Source organism: Nyctereutes procyonoides, unplaced genomic scaffold (genome assembly GCF_905146905.1).
Source record: "Nyctereutes procyonoides isolate TBG_1078 unplaced genomic scaffold, NYPRO_anot_genome, whole genome shotgun sequence".
In the NCBI taxonomy this organism is placed as follows: domain Eukaryota; kingdom Metazoa; phylum Chordata; class Mammalia; order Carnivora; family Canidae; genus Nyctereutes; species Nyctereutes procyonoides.
Window position 1 is genome coordinate 15,255,593 of NW_026575136.1, and position 20,637 is coordinate 15,276,229.

Consider the following 20,637-nt stretch of genomic DNA (forward strand, 5'->3'; position numbering starts at 1 on the left):
GCTATGAAGTTTCCCCCATGTTTTCTTCTAGGAATTTTGTAGTTTTAGCTCTTACTTTGAAGTCTTTGATCCAATTTGAGTTAATTTTTGTATATAGTGTTAGGTAAGAGTTCAACTTCACACTTTGGCACTTGGATATTCAATTTTCCCAACACCATTTGCTGAAAAGACTGGCTGTTTGATATTGGATGGCCTTGGTGCCTTTGTTAGAAACCACTTGGCCACATATACAGGGTTTATTTCTGGGCCTTCTATTCTATTCCATTGGTCTATATGTTTGTCTTTATGACAGTACTACACTATTTTGATTCCTATAGCTTTGTAGTAGGTTTTGGTGTTTCTTACATTTGATGTGTTCATGCTAATACAATTTGATGAGGATTAAAATATATATTTTTTAAAGATTTTATTTATTTATTCATGAGACACACAGAGAGAGGCAGAGACACAAGCAGAGGGAGAAGCAGGCTTCCTGCTGGGAGCCCGATGTGGGACTGGATCCCGGGACCCTGGGGTCACAACTTGAGTCAAAGGCAGACAGTCGCTCGACCACTGAGCCACCCAGGCATCCCTAAAAAAATCTTTTTTCTCTATCAGATCATGTTGATAGCTGGAAACAGTTATACTGGGAGAACTTACCCCTAGAAATCACTACAAATCAGAGCTTTCTTCTGCACCCCAGATCTTGTTAAACAATTGCCAGCATACCACTGTTTCAGTAACTACAGTTTTTTTTTACTGCCTTTGAATTTTACTAACAATATCTTATATTGCAAATTTCTTTTTCTTGAGTATTTGGCCTTCAGATGTAGTGTATTTTCATAATAGATATGCACATACTACATATTATGTGTTCCAATAATTCAAGAAATTTTTTGAGAGCTATGTTTCCTGAGTCCTTGTATATGAATGACTATTTGGTTAGATAAAGAATTCTGTACGTACTATGATATTTCTCCTGAAATTTAATGCTGTGGAGAAGTCTAAAAGACTCTGACTCTTACTCCTTTGTAGGTAACTTATGTTTTTCTGATTGGATCCCTGTAGAATTTTTCTCTTTATTTTTAAATATAAAAATGCTATCAGACTATTTTTAAGTATGGATCTTTTTCTATTAATTTTATCTGAAATGTGCTCAGAGCTCAGTGGTTTTTTTTTTGTTTTTTTGTTTTTTGTTTTTTTTTTTAGGGGAAGAAGGGCAGAGGGAAACAGGAGAGAGAATCTTAAACAGACTCCATGTAGCATGAAGCCCCATGTAGGGCTGGAGCTCCCAACCTTGAGATGCTTAACCAACTGAGCCACCCAGGAGCCTCTGAAATGTGCTAAGTCCTTTTAATCCATGAACCAAGTCTTATTTCAACTCTGGAAAGCTTTTTACTTTTTTTAAACTGAAAATTTTTTGTTGGACCTGATGATTGCCTATGTTTTATTCTTTGATTCCTCTTAAGGAAACCTATAATCTACCGATTGGATCCCCTTTCTTTTTTCCTCCATATTATTATTCTTATTTTTAGTAATCTCTACGTTCAGTGTGGGGCTTGAACCCACAGCCTCAAGATCGAGAGTAGCATGCATTTCCAACTGAGCCAGCCAGGTGCCACTACTCCATATTATTTTCCATCATGTTCATCTCTTTGTATTTTTGGCTCTACTTTCTTTTCCAAAATTTTGATCCAAACTTTTTTATTGAGATGAAATTCACATAACATAAAATTAACCATTTTAAGGTCGATGATTTAGTGGCATTTCGTATGTTGACAATATTGTGTGACCACCACCTCTATCTAATTCCAAAACATTTTCATCGTTCCAAAAAAAGACTTGTACTCACTAAGCAGTTACCCTTCATCCTCTCCTTCCCCCCAGCTCCTAACAACCTCCAATATGTTTTCTGTTTTTATCGATTTACTGGCTCTGGATATGACATCCAGGAGGCAGCGGACAGGCTTCTTTCAACATAGTATTTTTGAGATTCATCCACATTTGGATTTGAATTGTTGTCGAGAGTCATTTGCTTTTAGCTTGGAAAAATTCCTTTATTATTTCTTCAAAAGCAAGTTCGCTAGCAACAAATTTTCTCGTTTTTTTTCTGAGAATGTCTTTATTTTATCTTCAGTTTTGAAAGGCAGCTTTGATGTTTATAGGATTCTTGGTTAACAGTTTTTTTCCTTTGAGCACTTTGATTGTCACATCACTGCCTTCTGGTCACTATTTCTGCAGGTTAACCCACTTGTTGATCTCGCTGGGGCTCCCTTGCTAGTCCTGAGTTGTTTTCCTCTTGCTGCTTTCAAGACGGTCTCCTTATCTTTGACCTTCAGCATTTTCCCACAAAGTGTTTGTGGCTGTCTTTGAGCTTACCCTATTTGGATCTCTTTGAGCCCCTTAGATGACTAGGTTAGCATTTTTTCAATAAATCTGGGAGTTTCCAGGCATTATTTCTTTAAATATTTTTTCTGTCCCATTCTCTTTCTCCTCTCCTAATAAATACTTCAGTTATGTAAATGTGGTGTACTTAATGGTGTCTCATTCTTCTCTGAGGCTATGTTCATTTTTCCTCACCATTTTTTTCTCTCTGTTCTTCAGATTACGTATTTTCCATCAAAAACCTATCTTCCAAATTAGAGAGGGAGACAAACCAGGAGAGACTCCTAACTCTGGGAAACGAACAAAGGGCTGAGGGAGGGAAGGTGGGTTGGGGGACGGGGTGATGGGGTGATGGCCACCGAGGGGGGCACTTGATGGGATGAGCACTGGGTGTTATACTAGATGTTGGCAATCAAACTTCAATAAAAACAAAATTAAAAAAAAACTATATTCCAGTTTGCTAATTCTTTTTTTTTGTTTGTTTGTTTTTGCTAATTCTTTCTTTTGTCAGCTCAAACCTACTGCTGAGCCCCTCCGAAGAAATTTTCACTTCAGTTATTGTACTTTTCAACTGCAGAATTTCCATTTGGGTGTTTTGTTTTGTTTTGTTTTGTATTGTTTAGAGACAGAGAGAGAGAGAGTGAGGGGGAGAATGAGCATGTGCGGGGCAGGGGCGGGGCAGAGAGAGAGGGAAAGAGAAACTCAAGCAGACTCTGTACTCAGCGTAGAGCCAGATGTAGGACTCGATCCCATGACCCTGAGATCACAATCTGAGCTGAAAACAAGAGTCAGACAATTAACCAACTGCACCACCCACGCGCCCCTGACAGTTTTTAATAATTTCTTTTCATTGATGTTTTCTCTTTGATAGGACAATGGCATTAAGTATAGTTTCCCTTAGTTTTTTTTATTGAGAAGTTTCTGCTCTCTGAGTATATGTGTGTATTTGTCTGTGTGTGTGTGTGTGTGTGTGTGTACAGATCATACTTTCTTGTTTCTTTGTACATTCTTTCTCTTTTTTTTGGTTAGAAATTAGATAATTTTATACTTTAGATAAAATATTGTTGATCCTCTGGGTAGTTGCTGTGGTTATTTGCTTGTTTATGTGTTCAGTGATTGGCTGGATTTTGTTAGAGAAGTTATTTCCCCTGTGATGTTGGCAGATTTGGGTATGCGTATGGACCCTCCTTCATCCCTTACCTACTACCCTTGTTATTCTTACTTAGCAGCCAGAGTAATTCTTTATAAGGTAAATGAAATCCTTTCACTCTCCTATGCCATACCCTAGGTGGTTTCCTACATCACTCAGTGAAAGTTGCTGTCCTGACCATGGCCTAGAAGGTCCCATTGCTTCTCTAACTCGACCTTAGTACCCTGAACACGTCCTATAATCCACTTATGCTCGTCTGCTTTAGAGAGACTTTCCCATAGATAAGGATGTTTGTATAGCAACCAGTGTAATAGTGAAACATTGGAGATGACTTATTTTCCCAGAAGAATGACTGAGAGGGTAACTGGAACCAAACTGCTTTGATTCAAATTCCAGCTCAGCCATTTGCTGGCTGTGTGACCTTCAGCAATTTTCTTAACCTCTTTGTGGCTGTTTTTCTCATCTCTAAAATGGTTGTCACGATAGTTCCTATATTTTAGGGTCATTGTATAAACTAAACCACTTAATGCAGATAAAGTGCTTAGACAGTGCCTGGCAACTTCATAGTAATGTTTATCTGTAGGAAAGAAGAGAGAATTTCACCTACATTTATAGTATTTTTCTTTTTTTATTATTTCATCCATTCATTTTTCAAATAGGAAGATACGAAGCAAATAAAGTATATGTCAATTTCTGCTTTTATCTTGCCAGTGGTGTTAGGTGTCATGCTCTTCTTATATTTATATGTTTGGATTGCTTTATAACTGAAAATTAGAAAAATTAAGAAAAAAGGAGGTTGGTGTGGTGAAAAGGGATGTGGTGATCTTTTTGTCCAGGATCCTGGTAGACTGTGCTGAGGTCGACCAGGACTCCAAGACCTTTCAGCAGCCGCCCCTGGTGCTGGTGGGTAGAACTTTCCTCAGAGGCTTATTTGTTGGTGCCGAAGGAGACCCTCTTGCCTCTTGCTGGTGATGGGTCGTCTGGCACCGGCGCTCTGCTATAGCCCCTGACCAGTCTGGCCACCTCTACCATCTTCCCCTCATCTATTTCCTACATGGCATCCACAGTTATTTTAAATGGACTTCATGCTCCTAGTCTAATGCCCGTGGTGTGTGACATCCTTGGAAAATAACCCTGGGTCTCTAAGGAGGGAGCTGGAGGAGGGTGTCTCTTGGCTGCTCAGGGTAGGGTCCGTGGTTTAATCCCTCTCTACACAGGCTCCTCTTCCCTGCCTACCCAGCTCCCCTCTGAACCCCCGCCATTCCTCACAGGTTCTGCTGACAAATTGACTCGCTGATGATCTATATATCTACCTGTCTCTCAGGCGCTTTCTGAGCTTCATTCTTTCCATTCTCCAAAAATCCACTGAGATGCACTGAGCTGGTCTCCTCTCTCGCTTTTTTCAACTTTATGGGTTTCCACCTTTTCTGTTCTTTTATTATCACTTCAGCAGGACTTTTGAAGGGGGAACAATAAATGGAAAGCTAATCTACCATGCTTGATTGGAACCCACGTCCCTTGCCCTACCAACTAGTTTTTAAAGTATATATACTATTAACTGGTGAGAGGTTGAATTTGATAATTAAAGCAACAAATATGGCAATACAAATAATGAGCCTAACATAATTATAAGATGACTATTAAGGTTGTTGATGTTAGTGGTACCTGGGTGGCTCAGTGGTTAGGCACCTGCCTTTGGCTGGGTCATGGCCTTAGGGTCCCTGCTCAGTAGGGTATCTGTGTCTCCCTCTGCCCCTCCCCATCCCCTGCTCATGCCCCCCCCAAATAAATAAATAAAATCTTAAAAAAAGTTTCATTTAGCTGCCATTTTTTACACTTGTCCTTTCCTTAGTTTTTGGATAATTATATCCCTACATATATTTTAATACACTTAACCTTAAGGTTAACAAAGGACATAAGCGGGACGCCCAGGGGGCTCAGTGGTTGAGCACCTGCCTTAGGCCCAGGGTGTGACCCTGGGGTCTGGGGATCAAGTCCCACATCAGGCTCCCTGCATGGAGCCTGCTTCTCCCTCTGCCTCTCTTTCTCTCTCTCTCTCTGGGTCTTTCATGAATAAATAAATAAAATCTTAAAAAAAAAAACAAAACAAAGGACGTAAAGCCATGGCTGTTTTTTAAGTTTACTGTGATCATATCTTTGTATTCTTTTAACTTTGAGTAATCTCTACTCTCAAGGTGGGGCTCGAACCCACTACCCTGACCCCACGACTTGTGTGTTCTACCGACTGAGCCAGCCAGGCACCTACGGGCTTGCATGTGATTGCCACTTAGGGGATCAGAGCCTGAGTATATGACTCACAAAATTTGGATAGAAAAGCCTTTAGTTACACACACCACACACACACCACTCCTTTTCTTTAGATTTAGCATAGTCTCGTGGCTCTTACAGCCTTAACAGGCTTCAGTTGACTAGAATGGGTACTTTCTTTTCAAAAAAGCAGCACAGTTTGTTTGGTCAGTGAGGGTTCTTTTATTTAGCAATGTTTCAAATAGTTTGGAAAACATTTTCTGGCAAGCACCAATGTCCTGGGCCCATCTGGATTTTCCCCATCCTTAACCCAAATTTAGTGATCTTTCAAGGATTTTTGAATTCTGTTTGTGGGGAAGGTAATAGAGACCCAGGCAGGCCTCAGGGCTCCCTGTGGACAGAATCTGTGGACAGACGTCACGCCCCGTGGGGGTTGCCCAGCGCTCCTGTCAGTGGTAGAATGAGCATCCCTTTAAAGTGTACGAGTTCGTGCTGATGTTTCTCATTCAACTTTAACTTTACTAAGCCATTCTTTACTTTGTTCTAATGCTAAAATATTTTTTATTGATTTTACCTTTTCAGAACATGCACAGATTTTTTTTTTTTAAATTGCCTCCACCAAACTACATTAGAAGCTTCCTGTCAGGTAAGCATCTTTGATCACTTTCTCAGAATGTGCCTTTCCCCAAGCCAACATCCATTTCCAAAACTTTCAAACCCTCAAGTTCAATTATTAGAGCTCAATTAATAGCACAATTACACATCACACAGCATCAAGTCACAGCTCATTGGCAGAAAGTACTCTTGTCTGAAAAAGCAGAAGTTTTAACTCACACACTGAAACAGGATTACTCACAGTCAACAGTGATAATATTCAACCAAGTGCCCATTAAAACGAAATCTTCCTGTCATTGGTCTCCTTTTTGTGGTCTATGGGAAGGACTTAATCTCTGAAAATATGAAGCTAGGTCTTCCCATTTTTCAGTAGAAGCAAAAATGTCAAATTTTTATGTGGAATCTTCCAAAGCACACCCTTTAACAAAGTCCAAACAAGACATGTAACTGAGAGTTTGACTTACGTTCATAGGAAGTAGTTGCAAAGTTTGCTGGATGGAAAAAGTGATAGAATGAGTGGGCAAAAAAAGATGAAATATTTATAGTTTTTTTTTAATATTACTGTTAGTCTTCAAACTTTTTCCCTTGACATAGCAGAGAAAAAGTATGAAATGTGGTAGTGATTATGACAGGAGGGGGGAAGGGGAGGATGGTGGAGGGCAAGCCCCCAGGGAAAGTTGGATGTGTCTGGACCTCCAAAGCGGGGTGGGACTGATGGGAGCCTAAGGACAGCCGTTGCCACAGGGTGGTGTGATCCCCAGGCACTGTCCATGTCTGCCTTTAGGTACAGGGATAAAGATAGGGAGGGCATTGGACTTGCAGCCTTGACCTTGAAATGATGCTATTTAGGAGAAGATGCTCTTGTTTCCAGCAATGACCAAGAGTCAGACACTCTGCTCATTATAAATGACCAGTATTAAAGCATTCATAGTGGTTTTCACCAGCAATTTAAAGCAATTTTATTATCTTTGACTATTTTTTCATTCAATAGCATTATGCTACACGTGTAGGGGGACAAGTGGTATTTCAATGTTAGAGAGGCTCGGATAGGTGGCCACCATGGGCAGCAGATTTCAAGATGTGGAGACGTGGCAGGAAAAGACATGGTCCTGGGAGTCAGATGCCAGATGCAGTGGTTGTATGATGTGTTCACATCATTTAATATATGTGAGACCCAAGGTTTGCCTTTAAGGATGAAATAAATATGCAACTCTTTTTTTATTTTATTTTATTTAAATATGCAACTCTTTTGGCGTCGTGCCTGTGTGCTCACATGTGCCCAATAGACAGTAACTGGCACAGAATTATCTTGACATTGTTGGCCTATTTCTTCTTCTGGTACGACAAAGACTATTCTCAGAATTCCCGACTTCTACTTTAATTTCTCACTGGTACTTTGGTACATTATAAATATGCCGTCGGTTATTCATACATCAGCCACTCATCCTACAACTCACTGGGCCCTTAAGCATTTACAGGACTGAGATGAGTTTTAGGACTGGTTTGGAAAGACAGCTGCTTGCCCTGTGTGATTATAAGGAGGTTTATCCAAGAACACCTTTCCAATCAGCTTATTGATGCCTTTCAGGTCAGAATGAGGAATTAATTTATTTAACTTTGTTCCATGTTAATTAATCTCCTAGGATTAAACCTGACAGCCAGTTAGCGTGAATGATGTTATTACTTCTTTTTCTACAAAGGGCAGGTAGGGATAGGGAAATGGGTGAGGCATGTAGGGAGGGTGACACAGGGGACACCTGTGATGCTGGGGTGGCTGATGCCAACTTTGCCAACTATACCATCTGTCCTGGATGGTCTGGTCTGAGAAATCCCCAATTCACGGCCCCCCAGATTTAATCTGGACATGTCTAGCCACTATCTGTAGGCATATAATGCCCATCGTAGCATATATGCCCTCAGTTTCAGTCTCTGAGTTAACCAGGACCTTATTTATATGCTGTGGGTTTGTTTTCCGATTAAAGTTACCAACTACCACTATCTCCATAAGTATGCAATTTCAAGAACTTTGAAATACTCTCTGACACATTTATTCCATTTCTAAGAACCTTTTCTAAAGAAATAATCAGAAATTCTGAGACAAGATGTAAAAAATGTTCATATTGGCGTATATTACTTATAGATGAAAAGAAGAAAGAAAGAAGAAAGAAAGAAAGAAAGAAGAAAGAAAGAAAGAAGGAAAGAAAGATGATCTCTAGCAGTAGAGGAACAAATGATGGTACATACATGAAATAGTTGCTAGTATTTTAAAATATGTCATGAAGAAGTCTTAATCACTTGAAGAAATGTTTATTTTACAGTGTTAAGTGAGACAGAGCAGGCCACAAAGCAGCCTGCAGTATCCCCGTGTGGAGAGGCTGTCATGGGCTGTCACTGGGCTTCGTGCTGATTTCATGCCTGCGATGGGCCCAGTAGATACGGCCAACATGCCTGGAGTGCATGTTTACTGTCCTTGCCTAAGCAGTGTTCCTCTTGACCTTCATTTGCTCTTGGAAACACTCTGTGGAGCCCATTACACAAGGGCCAATGCAAAATTTGGCCCCGACCCATTAGTGCACCCCATTTTCCTGACTTGGTGATTGAATCTTGGGTAAACATGTGACCACTCAGGCTAGAGTTCTCCCAAGACCTTGGGATAGATGCTCTTTTCCACTGGGGCGTGAAGCTGCCGGCCGGGTGGTAGGCTGCAGCAACTGGGAGCCTCTGATACCCTACGGAGAGGCCCTGAGTGAGAATCAGACCCAGCTGAAGCAGCAGAGAGGGAACATGGCATGGAGAGACACAGACAGACAGAACTATGGCATTTTCCTTGAAGGCCTGGCTTCAGGTCTGCCTAAAACCACATCTAACACTTGAAACTCACAAATCAAGTGAGCCCCAAATTCTATCTTCAGGGTCACTTTCCCTGTTCAAATGTCTCATCATTTGCCATTAAAAGAACCTTGTTGAAAAAGGACTTTGGGGTTTTATTTAGATGCTCCGTGGTAGGCTATTTGTCCCTGGCTGCCAAAACGAATTCACAAGTATTCATTTGCACTAACCAGACAACCATGTCCAGGAAAGTGACCAACGTGACCTAATTGGTGGAAAACACTACCCGTGGCATTGGGCTGGGTTTTGGACACCAGACTGTAGGAACCAGGAGTGTCTGGAGGAGAGCGGGCAGGGTGCTGAGGGGAGTCAGGCCCACAGCATATGAGAAACGGTTGGAAGAGCCATGGCTGTCGGGAGAAGGAAATCATGGCAGGCAGGGGAGCTGCCCTCAAGTAGGGATTCATGTAACGCAGGACGTCCCTGTGCCCTGGCGCAAGAGCTGGGGCAATGGGAAGAAGCCTGCTTGGACCCTAGTCTCGGCTCGACGCAAGACCCAGCCTTCCGGAACTCAGCGTGGGCCACAAGGCTGCCCAAGGAAGCCGTGTGTTTGAGGAGAGTTGGAAAACTATTTGGCAAGAATGTAGTTGAGAGATTTGAGACTGGTTTACCTTTAGGGCACTTCTTAGGAGGCTCCAACATTCTATAAAAATGTCAAGCTATTGGCTCCTTTAATCGAGATTAGTTGGCAGCTGGCTGGGAACACGTTGCCTGCTTAACTTTTTTGGTCTAATCAAAGGTTGGTCTTGATTCTAAATGTTTTTTTTTTTATTAGTTACAATTTTTCACTCTTTTAAAGATTTTTTTTATTTATTCATTTATGAGAGAGACAGAGAGACACACACACACACAGGCAGAGGGAGAAGCAGGCTCCATGCAGGGGGCCCGATGTAGGACTGGACCCCGGGTCCCCAGGATCACGCCCCGGGTCAAAGGCAAGCGTTAAACCACTGAGCCACCCCGGGATCCCCTTGATTCTAAATGTTTTTTAATCAGTCCTTCAGTGGCCAAGTGAACTGATTGGAAGGTCTTGCCCCAAAATGCTGAAACTGAATGCCTTTGAGTTTCTATTGTTCTTCACGGCCCTTGCTCTTCCAAATCATGCTTATCTGTTTTGACTTTCCAGTGTTTTCGGTGGGTGAGGCCACCATGGCCAGATTTCATGTCCAGATTTCACCTGGAAGAGGCAGGATGAAGCTAGTGGGAACTGTAGCAGCCTAAAACACCAGTTTTTGTTTGTTTTTTTTTTTTTTTTTTTTTAATGGAGCCTCTCCTTCCTGAGCTGTCAACTACTCCCAGGGGAAATCCGAGTCCAGTGAGTATTGAGACTGATTCATAGCTGTGGTCCCAGGGCCTGGCTCAGGACCTGGCACATAGTAGGACCTCGACACGTATCTGTTGAATGATTACATGAAAGGTCTTGCGGGACCTCTGAGATCACCTGGTCTGTGTCTCTCATTTTCTAGGTGAGGTGTCATAGCTCAGAGAGGCGAAGTACTTGCCCACGTTTGCATGGCTAGCCGACGGTAGAGCTGGCTTTCCTGATGCTGTTTTCTCCTTTCTACACGCCTCTGAAATAGAATGGTGAGATTTTTATTTTTTATTTTTATTTTTTTAAAGTAAGCTCCACACCCAATGTGGGCTGGCGCCACCCCGAGATCGAGCCACGTGCTCTACCAACACAGCCAGCAGGGGCCCTGGAAGGTGAGATGTGTGAGTACTGCCTTGGTGTCTGTTCTGTTTGCGCATCTGGATCTGGCTGTGTCCTTAGCAGGACGGTCCTCGGGCTCTGGGAGTCAGCAGAGCAGGCCCAGGAACCCGCTTAGCGCCTAGAGAGCCTGGCAAACTCAGCACCTTCAACCCTCCTTCTCTTCCCTTTATTTATTCATGAGACGCAAAGAGAGAGAGGCAGAGCCACAGGCCAAGGGAGAAGAGGGTGCCCTGCGGGGAGCCTGACGCAGGGCCCGATCCCGGGACCCCGGGGTCACGCCCCGAGCTGCAGGCAGGCACTCAGCCGCTGAGCCCCGCGGCATCCAGGTTGGACACTATTTTATATCTTAACCTACTGGGTTAGTTTTCAGTTGCTGAGTGACAAATTACCACAAACTGAAGGGCTTAAACGAAACCCACTGATAAACCTGCAGGTCGGAATTCGGGGTGCAGAAGCGCTGGGGTCTCGGCCCAGGCCCCCCCCAGGCAGTGGGGTCTCGGCCCAGGGTCCCCCAGGTGCTTGGGTCTCGGCCCAGGGCCCCCCAAGGCAGTGGGGTCTCGGCTCAGGGCCCCTCCAGGTGGTGGGTCTCGGCCTGGGCCCCACCCAGGTGCTGGATCTTGGCTCAGGGCCCCCCCAGATGGTGCGTCTCGGCCCAGGGCCCCTTCAGGTCATGGGGTCTTGGCTCAGGGCCTCCCCAGGTGCTTGGGTCTTGGCCCAGGGCCCCTCCAGGCGCTGGGGTCTTGGCCTGAGCCCCCCAGGTGCTCAGGTCTCAGCCCAGGGCCCCCCCAGGTGGTGGGGTCTCGGCTCAGGGCCCCCCCAGGTGCTTGGGTCTCAGCCTAGGGCCCCCCAGGCGGTAGGTCTCGGCTCGGGGCCCCCCCAGGTGCTGGGCACTGGTGGGGTGGGCCTCACCTGAGGCCTGAGGGCCCCCCAAGCTCATGTGGTTGGGGCAGGTTCCCTTCCTGTGGCTGTGGGCTGGTGGGGGTGTGCCGTGCAGCTCCAGGGTGCTGGCACTGGCACCCTGAGGCCCCCTCCGCCCCCAGGGCAGAGGCCCCACTTGCAGTCGCTCTCGGGAGCCCCAGGATTTCAAGCTCTGCCTTCCGTTCCTGCCGCTGGCCAGAGGACGCTGCTCTTCCAGGGCTGGTGACTGGGTCGGGTACCCCGACACCTTCCCTACCCGAGGGCAACAGGTGACCCGTTCCAAGGCACCACCCCCTCCTCACAGGGTCCCCTTCGCACAGGGGCAGCGCCGGAGGGGCAAGGTCGTCTGGGGCCCATCTCAGAAGTCTGCCTGGCGCCGACCTAACAAGCCCATTGCCCTGTGTCCTTCTTTCCCCTCCGTTCAGGGGCACCGTCCTTCTCCCTCAGTGGATTAGCAAGACGGGGACGCGGCCGCTGTTTTCTGGCCTCTGGTTTTCAAAGTCCCAGGCCCCTGGTCGAGCTCAGGGGATGCCTAGAGAGGTAAAACGGAGGAGGGACTTGTGCATGAAGACAAAGTGCTTCTAGAATTGAATCAAAGAGCTTCTAGAAGCGAACGGAATCGTAGGCAGCCTCGAGAAAGACTTCTGCATTCAGGGGACGGGAGCGGTAAGCTGCTGCGCCTCAGATGGCCACACGAATGGGGACAACAGATGGCACAGCAGAGAGATTTGTGCCCCCCCAACCCCCCCACTCCCAAATACCAAAGAATGGCACCAAAATGGGGAGACAGGGTAGTCCCAAGGAGGTCCGCTTCCCGCCGGCTGCAGAATGGAAGCCTCGGGGCACGAATGACACTGGGTCGCAGAAAATAAAATTAGGCTTCCTGAATATCTGGTTGTGTGGACCGGGATTCATACTCCCCACACGAGAAAAAAGATGAAACGGCACTTTAGGAAAAATATACGGGACCCCTGGGGGGCTCAGCGGTTGAGCATCTGCCTTGGGCTCCGGACGTGGTCCTGGGGTCCTGGGATCGAGTCCTGCGACTGGCTCCCCGCCGGGAGCCTGCTTCTCCCTCTGCCTGCGTCTCTGCCTCTCTCTGTGTGTGTCTCTCATGAATAAATAAATAAATTTGTTTAAAATAAGGAAAAACATGCTGAAGACGATAGATAGATGTCGATTCAGAAGGTGTGTATGCATGTGTGTGTACGGGTGTGGATATAAAAACAGCAATAGTGATAGACACACGCACATACAGGGTAGGCACATGTACGTGTCTATCAGCTGTGGTGACATATATCCTCCTAGATATACTTTTATGTAGCATTTTATGCTTTTTACTTTTTTTTATTATTCATTAGAGAGAGAGAGAGAGGCAGAGACACAGGCAGAGGGAGAAGCAGGCTCCCTGCAGGGAGCCCGACATGGGACTCAATCTCGGGTCTCCAGGATCCCGCGCTGGGCCGAAGGCGGCGCTAAACCGCCGAGCCACCCGGGCTGCCCTGCTTTTTACTTTTAATATTTCATTTAATCATTGCTGTGTAACTGACAACAGATTTATGATTCAAACTGAAATCAAACAGAATGCCTGGTTCTTGGGTCTCGTGGGTTGAACTGGACTGAGCAGAGAACCCCCGAGGGTGGAGTTCATATCCAGACCCCAAGTCCTGTGCTGTACCTCCAACCCTCCAGGTGGAATAGGTTAAAAGAACACGGAGCAGCTCCACAGGGAGTTGCCTCACTGATGGAGACGTGCTGTCGGGGACAGGCCATCTTCGTGCCCCTGTGACTGTGTCACGGGCAGACAGCCCGCAGGTTTTCTCCAGCACCAGCTAGACATTCAATCAGGAGGAGTGTTTGAGACCTGCTGCCTGGCAGGAGGAAGACCTGTGAGGTGTTTGGGGCCCAGCAGAGTGAGCTGGGTTCCTCTCTGCTCTCCCCGTCTGAGAGGTGGCCTTGCTCTGCAGTGACCCACCTGGCAAAAGTCCTCCTACATTCAATAAATCCCCCCTTTCCTAACCTTTCCATTTTAGTGCATAGCACACTCGTAAAGTACTGATATTAAGTGCACAACTAATGAATTTTTTTACACGCATATACCCCTGACCCCGTACCGAGACCAAAATATAGGACACTTTCTACCCCCCACCTTCCAGAAGGTTCTATCTTTCCCTTTCCCACTTAATACCACCCAGAGGTAACCACTGTCCTAACTTCTACCACTGTCAGCTTCTCCTGTTGGGACTTCGAAATGAAATCATACATTACTCTTCTTTTGCACTTACCATCTGTCACTCAAATGAATTTCTGTGACATTTATCCTCATATCATACCATTATTTCTTTATCCATTCATCTGTTGATGGACATCTGGGCACTTTTCATGGTTTTGACTATTGTGGACATGGCTGCTATAAACATTGGGGTGCAGGTGTCCCTTCAGATCACTGCATTTGTATCTTTGGGGTAAATCCCTAGTAAAAACCCATGCAACGGCTGGGTCGTAAGGTAGCTATATTTTTAATTTCTTGAGGAATCTCCATACTGTTTTCCAGAGTGGCTCCATCAGCTTGCATTCCCACCAACAGTGCAAGACGGTTTCCCTTCCCCACATCCTTGTCAACACCTGTTGTTTCCCGACTTATTACTTTTCGCCATTCTCACTGGTGTGAGGTGGGATCTTGTGGTTTTGATTTGTAGTTTCCCGATGCCGATTGATGTTGAGCATTTGTCTACGTGTCTGTTGGCTATTTCTATGTCTTCCTTGGGGAAATGTTTGTACATGTCTTGTATCCATTTCTTGACTGGATTATTTATTTGGTTTCTTGGGTGTGGAGTTTGATAAGTTTTTTATAGATTTTGGATGCTAGCCCTTCACCTGATAAGATATTTGCAAATATCGTCTTCCATTCTGCTAGTTGTCTTTTAGTTTTGCCAACTGTTTCCTTTGCGGTACAAAACCTTTATAATCTTGATGAAGTCCCAACAGTTCATCTTTGCTTTGTTCTCTTACCTTTGGAGACATGTCTTCCAAGAAGTTGTTGAGGTCAAAGTCGAAGAGGGTGTTGCCCGTGTTCTCCTCTAGGATTTTGATGGATTCTTGTCTCACATTTAGGTCGTTCATCCATTTTGAGTTTATTTTTGCATGTGGTGTAAGAAAGCGGTCCGGGTTCATTCTTCTGCACACGGCTGTCCAATTTTCCCAGCACCATTTGTCGAAGAAACTGTCTTTTTTTTCAATTGGGTATGCTTTGCTACTTCATCAAAGATGAGTTGACCATAGAGTCGAGGATCCATTTCTGGGTTTTCTGTTCTGTTCCATTGATCTATGCGTCTGCTGCTGTGCCAGTTGCATGCTGCCTTGATGACTAATAGAGCTTAAAGTCCAGAATCACGATGCCTCCAGCTTCGTTTTTCTTTTTCAACATTTCTTTGGCTATTAAGATTTTTTTTTCTGTTTCCACACAAAGTTCTGTGAAAAATGCTGGTGGTATTTTATTAATAGGGATTGCATTGAATGAATAGATTGCTTAGAGTAACATAAGCATTTTAACAGTATTTGTTGTTTCAACTCATGAGCATGGAATGTTTTTCCTTTCTTTGTGTTTTCCTCAATGTCATTCATAAGTGTTCTATAGTTTTCAGAATATAGATCTTTTACTACTTTGGTTCGGTTTATTGCTAGGTATCTTATGCTTTTGGATAAAATAGTAAATGGGATCAATACCTTGATTTTTCTTTCTTCTGCTTCATTATTAGTGTGTAGAAATGCAACTGACTTCTGTGCATTGATTTCTGTATCCCATGACTTAGCCGAATTCCTGTGTCAGTTCTAGCAATTTTTTGGTGGAGTCCTTTGGATTTTCTATGTAGAGTATTATGCCATCCACGAAGAGTGAAAGTTTAACTTCTTCCTTACTAATTTGTATACCTTTTATTTCTTTTTGTTCTGTGATCGCTGAGGCGAGGACTTCTAGTACTATGTCGAACAACAGTGGTGAGAGTGAGCATCCCTGTCATCCCCATTGAGAATGATATTCACTGTGGGTTTTTTGATATGCCTTTTATGATTTTGAGGTATGTTCCTTCTATCCCTACACTGCAGAGTTTTTATGAGGAAAGGACACTGTATTTTGTCAAATGCTTTTCCTGCATCTATCTATTGAGAGAACCATAGGCTTCCTATCCTCTCTTTGATTAATGTGGTATATCACACTGATTGATTTGCAGATGTTGAACCACCCTTGCAGCCCAGGAATGAATCCCACTTGGTCATGGTGAATCATCCTTTTAATGTACTGTTGGATCCTATTGGCTAGTAGCTTGGTGAGAAATTCTGCATCCATGTTCATCAGGGATATTGGTCTGTGATTCTCCTTTTTCGTGGGGTCTTTGTCTGGTTTTGGGATCAAGGTAATGCTGGCCTCATAGAATGAGTTTGGAAGTTTTCCTTCCATTTCTGTTTTTTGAAACAGCTTCAGGAGAATAGGTATTCATTTCTCTTTACATGTTTGGTAGGATTCTGCTCGGAGGCCATACAGACTGGACTCGTGTTTTGGGAGATGTTTGATTACTGATTGAATCAGTAATCATTGCTGGTTATGGATCTGTTCAGGTTTCCTGTGTCTTCTTGTTTCAGTTTTTGGTAGCTTATGTTTCTAGGAATGCATCCATTTCTTCCAGATTGCCTCCTTTGCTGGCATATAATTGCTCATAATATTCTCTCTAGAATTGTTTGTATTTCTTCAGTGTTGGTTGTGATCTCTCCTCTTTCATTCGTGATTCTATTTATTCAGGTCCTTTTTTCTTTTGGATAAGCCGGGCTTGGGGTTTATCGATCTTATTAATTGTCTCAAAGAACAAGTTTGGTTGATCTGTTCTACTGGTTTTTGATTTCTATATCATTGATTTCTGCTTTACTCTTTATTATTTCTCTTCCCTGGCTGGATTTATGGTTTTTTTATTTGCTGTTTTTTTTTTTCTCCAGCTCCTTTAGGTTCAAGATTAGGTTGTGTATTTGAGACTTTTCTTGTTTCTCGAGGAAGGCCTGTATTGCCATACACTTACCTCTCCCGCACTTTGCTGCATCCCAAAATTTCTGAACTGTTGTGATTTCATTTTCATTTGCTTCCATGTATTTTTTAAATTCTTTCATTTCTGGCTGACCCATTCATTCTTCAGCAGCATGCTTTTTAACCTCCACATATTTGTGTTCCTTCCAAAGTTTTTCTTGTAGTTGATTTCAAGTTTTAAAGCACTGTGGTCTGAAAATATGCATGGTATAATCTCAGTTGAGATCTGTTTTGTGACCCCGTATGTGATCTCTGGAGAATGTGCCATGTTCACTTGAGAAGAGTGTGTATTCTGGGACTTTAGGAGGAGATGTTCTGAATATATCTGTGAAGTCCATCTGGTCCAGTGGGTCAATCAAAGGACTGGTGTTCTTGTTGATCTGTTCAGATGGTGTCCTCATTGCTGAGTGGGGTGTTAAATTCCCCTACTATTATTGTATTGTTATCAATGACTTTCTTTAATTTTGTGATTAACTGGTTTCTGTATTTGCCTGCTTCCAAGTTAGTGGCATAAGTATCTATAATTGTTAGATCTGCTTGTTGGATAGACCCTTTTAATATGATAGGGTGTCCTTCTTCATCTCTTATTGCAGTCTTTGGTTTGAGAAGGAGGGCTACTCCAACTTTTTCCTTGATGTCCATTGGCACGATAAATGGTTCTGTGCCACCTCACTTTCAATCTCTCGATGTCTTTGGTTCTAAAATGAGTCTTTTGTAAGCAGCATATTGATGGGTCTTTTTTTTTAATGCATGATGATACCCTATGTCTTTTGATTGGAGCATTTAGGCTACTTACATCCAGAGTCATTATTGAAAGATATGAATTTAGTGCCATTGAATTACTTGGAAAGTTTCTGTTCCTGTAGATTTGTCTCTATTCCTTTGTGGTCTTTGTTGCTTTCGGGCTCTCTTTGCTCAAAAGACCCCCCTTTAATATTTCTTGTAGGGCTGGGTTAATGTTCACAAGTTCCTTTAGTTTTTGTTTGCTCAGGAAACTCTATCTCTCCCTCTCTTCTGAGTGACAGCCTTGCTGTATAAAGTATTCTTGGCTCCATTTTCTTTCCATGTAGCAACTTGAATATATCATGTCAATCCTTTCTGGCTGCCCGGTCTCTGAAGACTGCCAGCCTTATATGTCTAGGTTAAGGGCCTCTTGTCTTGAGCTGCTTTTAGGATTCTGTGTATCTTTGACATTTGCAAGTTTCATTATTATATGTTGAGGTGTTGACCTATTTTTATTGATTTTGAGGGAGATTTTCTGTTCGTACTGGACTTGATTGCTTGTTCCCTTCCCCGGATTAGGGGAGGTTCTCACCTATCATTTGTTCAAAGAAACCTTCTGCCTCTTTCTCCCTTTCTTCATCTTCTGGGATTCCTATTATCCATATATTATTTCTCCAAGTCTCCCTTCATGATCCAGTAGTAGTCTTGTTCTCTTCTTTTCAGCTTCCTTATTGTCCATCATTTTATCTCCTATGTCTCTGTCTTTGGTGTCTGTTTATCCTTGTCATAGCTTCCATTTGGGACTGCATCTTGGTAATAGCATTTTCAATTTTAGCCTGACTAGATTTTAGTTTTTATTTCTACAATAAGGGATTCTCTAGTGTCTTCTATGCTTTTTTCTAGCCTAGTTAGTATCTTTGTAATTTTCTTTTTAAAATTCTAATTCAGACATCATATCCATATTGATTAAATCCCTACCAGTGAGTATTACATCTGTTCTTTCTTTGGAGCAAATTTCTCCATTTTGTCACTTTGTTCAGAAAAGAATAGAAGAAAGAAAGAGAAAAGACAACAATAAGAACAATGGTAATAGAAAAAAAAATCCAAAACAAACCAGAAAGAAACAAAATCAAAACAAGAAAGAAAACAAAACAAAGCAGAAAACTAGATGCTGGGCATGTTTTCATCTCTTGTTACAAGAAACTAGATCCGAAAATGGGAAAGAAAGAAAAATTGATATATACATATGTTAATAAAATAAAATACAATGGAAGGAAACCAAAAATAACATATATAAAAATAAACAAAGAATAACAAAAGAATTGAAAAGATAAGAAAATAGCTGAAAAAATAATACTGAAACCCTAACAAATACCCCCTACACACTGTATACACTATTTTCCATAAGAGCTGAAGTGCTGCGGCCCTCTGTGATGGGTTAACCTGGTGGCAGCCAGTTGTTTGTGCTGGAATTCTGGGGGAGGGCCCTGCTGTGCTGCCTCTCGTGTGCCCTTACCCTTGTGGAAATGGGCTTCACTTTCCAGGGCGCCAGGCTCAGTGCAAGCGGCTTCGAATTCTGCTTGGGCCTGTCTTGCTCCCTGGAGGCTCTAAGCAGTGGTCGGCGGCCTCCACTCTGTAGCCCCGGAACTGAAAGTTTGCACCTCCCTCTCGTCAGTGAGTTACTCACAGCAAAGCAATGACTCCCTGGTTTCTGTCCAAGCTCTGTGTTTACCTAACCTGTGACCAAGTGTTTTTATCTCAGCTAATCAACTGAGTTTCAAGAGTCAAATTTTATGGACTCCTGGGGCACAGATCTGTGCTGTTCCTCTGGGCGGGGGTGGGGGGGGGGTCCTCGCGCTTTTGCCTTTTGCTGGGCTCCTGCTTGGAGAGCAGTCCTTCCAGCATGCAGTGGTTTGCAGTTTATAGCAACAGACAGTAGAAAGCTGGCACCTGGATTCAGTGGTTTTAGCTAGCCGCCCTGCTCCTGTGCCTGGGAACTGTGCCACTCAGACACCCCTATGCTTCTCGTGACCCCTGGGGCCCTAAGACCATACTGTCCCCCCCGGGACTCCGCCCCACTTCACCTCCGGAGCACTGTTAAGCCAGGGACATTGCCCACTGTAGTGGAGTTCCCAAAGTTCTGTTTGATAACTATCTCGCCGAATGCGTGGAACAGGTGAACGTAGAGCCCCCTATTCCTCTGCCACCTTAACTCCTCCCTGCAGTGTAAAAACTCTTAAGCTGCTGTGTTGTCTTGCATTATAGGAGTGTACCACGATTTATTTATTCTTTTCCCACTGATGGACACTGGGTTATTCCCAGTCTTTTTCTTTTTAATATTAACGGATGAATTGGTACGAACATTCTTGTATGCATATTTTGGTGGACATTTACACAAATTATCTTGTGCTCTCTTGGGAGTGAAATTGCTGGGTATGCAAGTTCTAGTTGTTGCACATCTTTGTGAACATTTCAAATTGTCCGTCTTTCTAATTTTTGCCATTCCAGTGGGTGTGCTACCTCATTATAGTTTTAATTTACATTTCCTTAATGACTTGAGTACATTTTCATGTGTTTATTGGTATTTAGTATCTTCTTTGCTAATGTATCTTTTCAAGTATTTGCCCATTCTTTTGGCGGGGGGACTCCTTTCCTTAAGGAAAGCTAGATTGAGGGGGGTTATGTTCTCTCAAACAAGCAAAGACAGGGAGATACACCTGCGTATGATTCTTAATCAGTCAGGGTCAGATCACAAGACTGTAAGTGATACAGAATCAGGATTTATTACAGGAAATAGCAAGAAGCCCATGGAAGCCACTGAATCTGGGTCTGGCAGGCCTGGAAAGTGGGTAGGAAAACTGACCAGGAAGTGGCCAAGAGGAAGGACAGATTGGCACACACAGGGACAACCGGGAGCCCACAAAGACA

At 43.6% G+C, this 20,637-nt stretch overlaps 1 protein-coding gene across 1 annotated transcript in view; it reads right to left on the bottom strand.

Annotated features, from left to right (window-relative positions):
- Positions 1-20,637, bottom strand: part of LOC129495430 (basic proline-rich protein-like) — a 66,724-nt gene that overhangs the window by 31,507 nt on the left and 14,580 nt on the right. Inside the window, exon 6 of the mRNA XM_055302908.1 lies at positions 14,928-14,995. Within this exon, the coding sequence (XP_055158883.1) occupies positions 14,928-14,995 (68 nt within the window). The remainder of the gene's footprint in view (positions 1-14,927; positions 14,996-20,637) is intronic.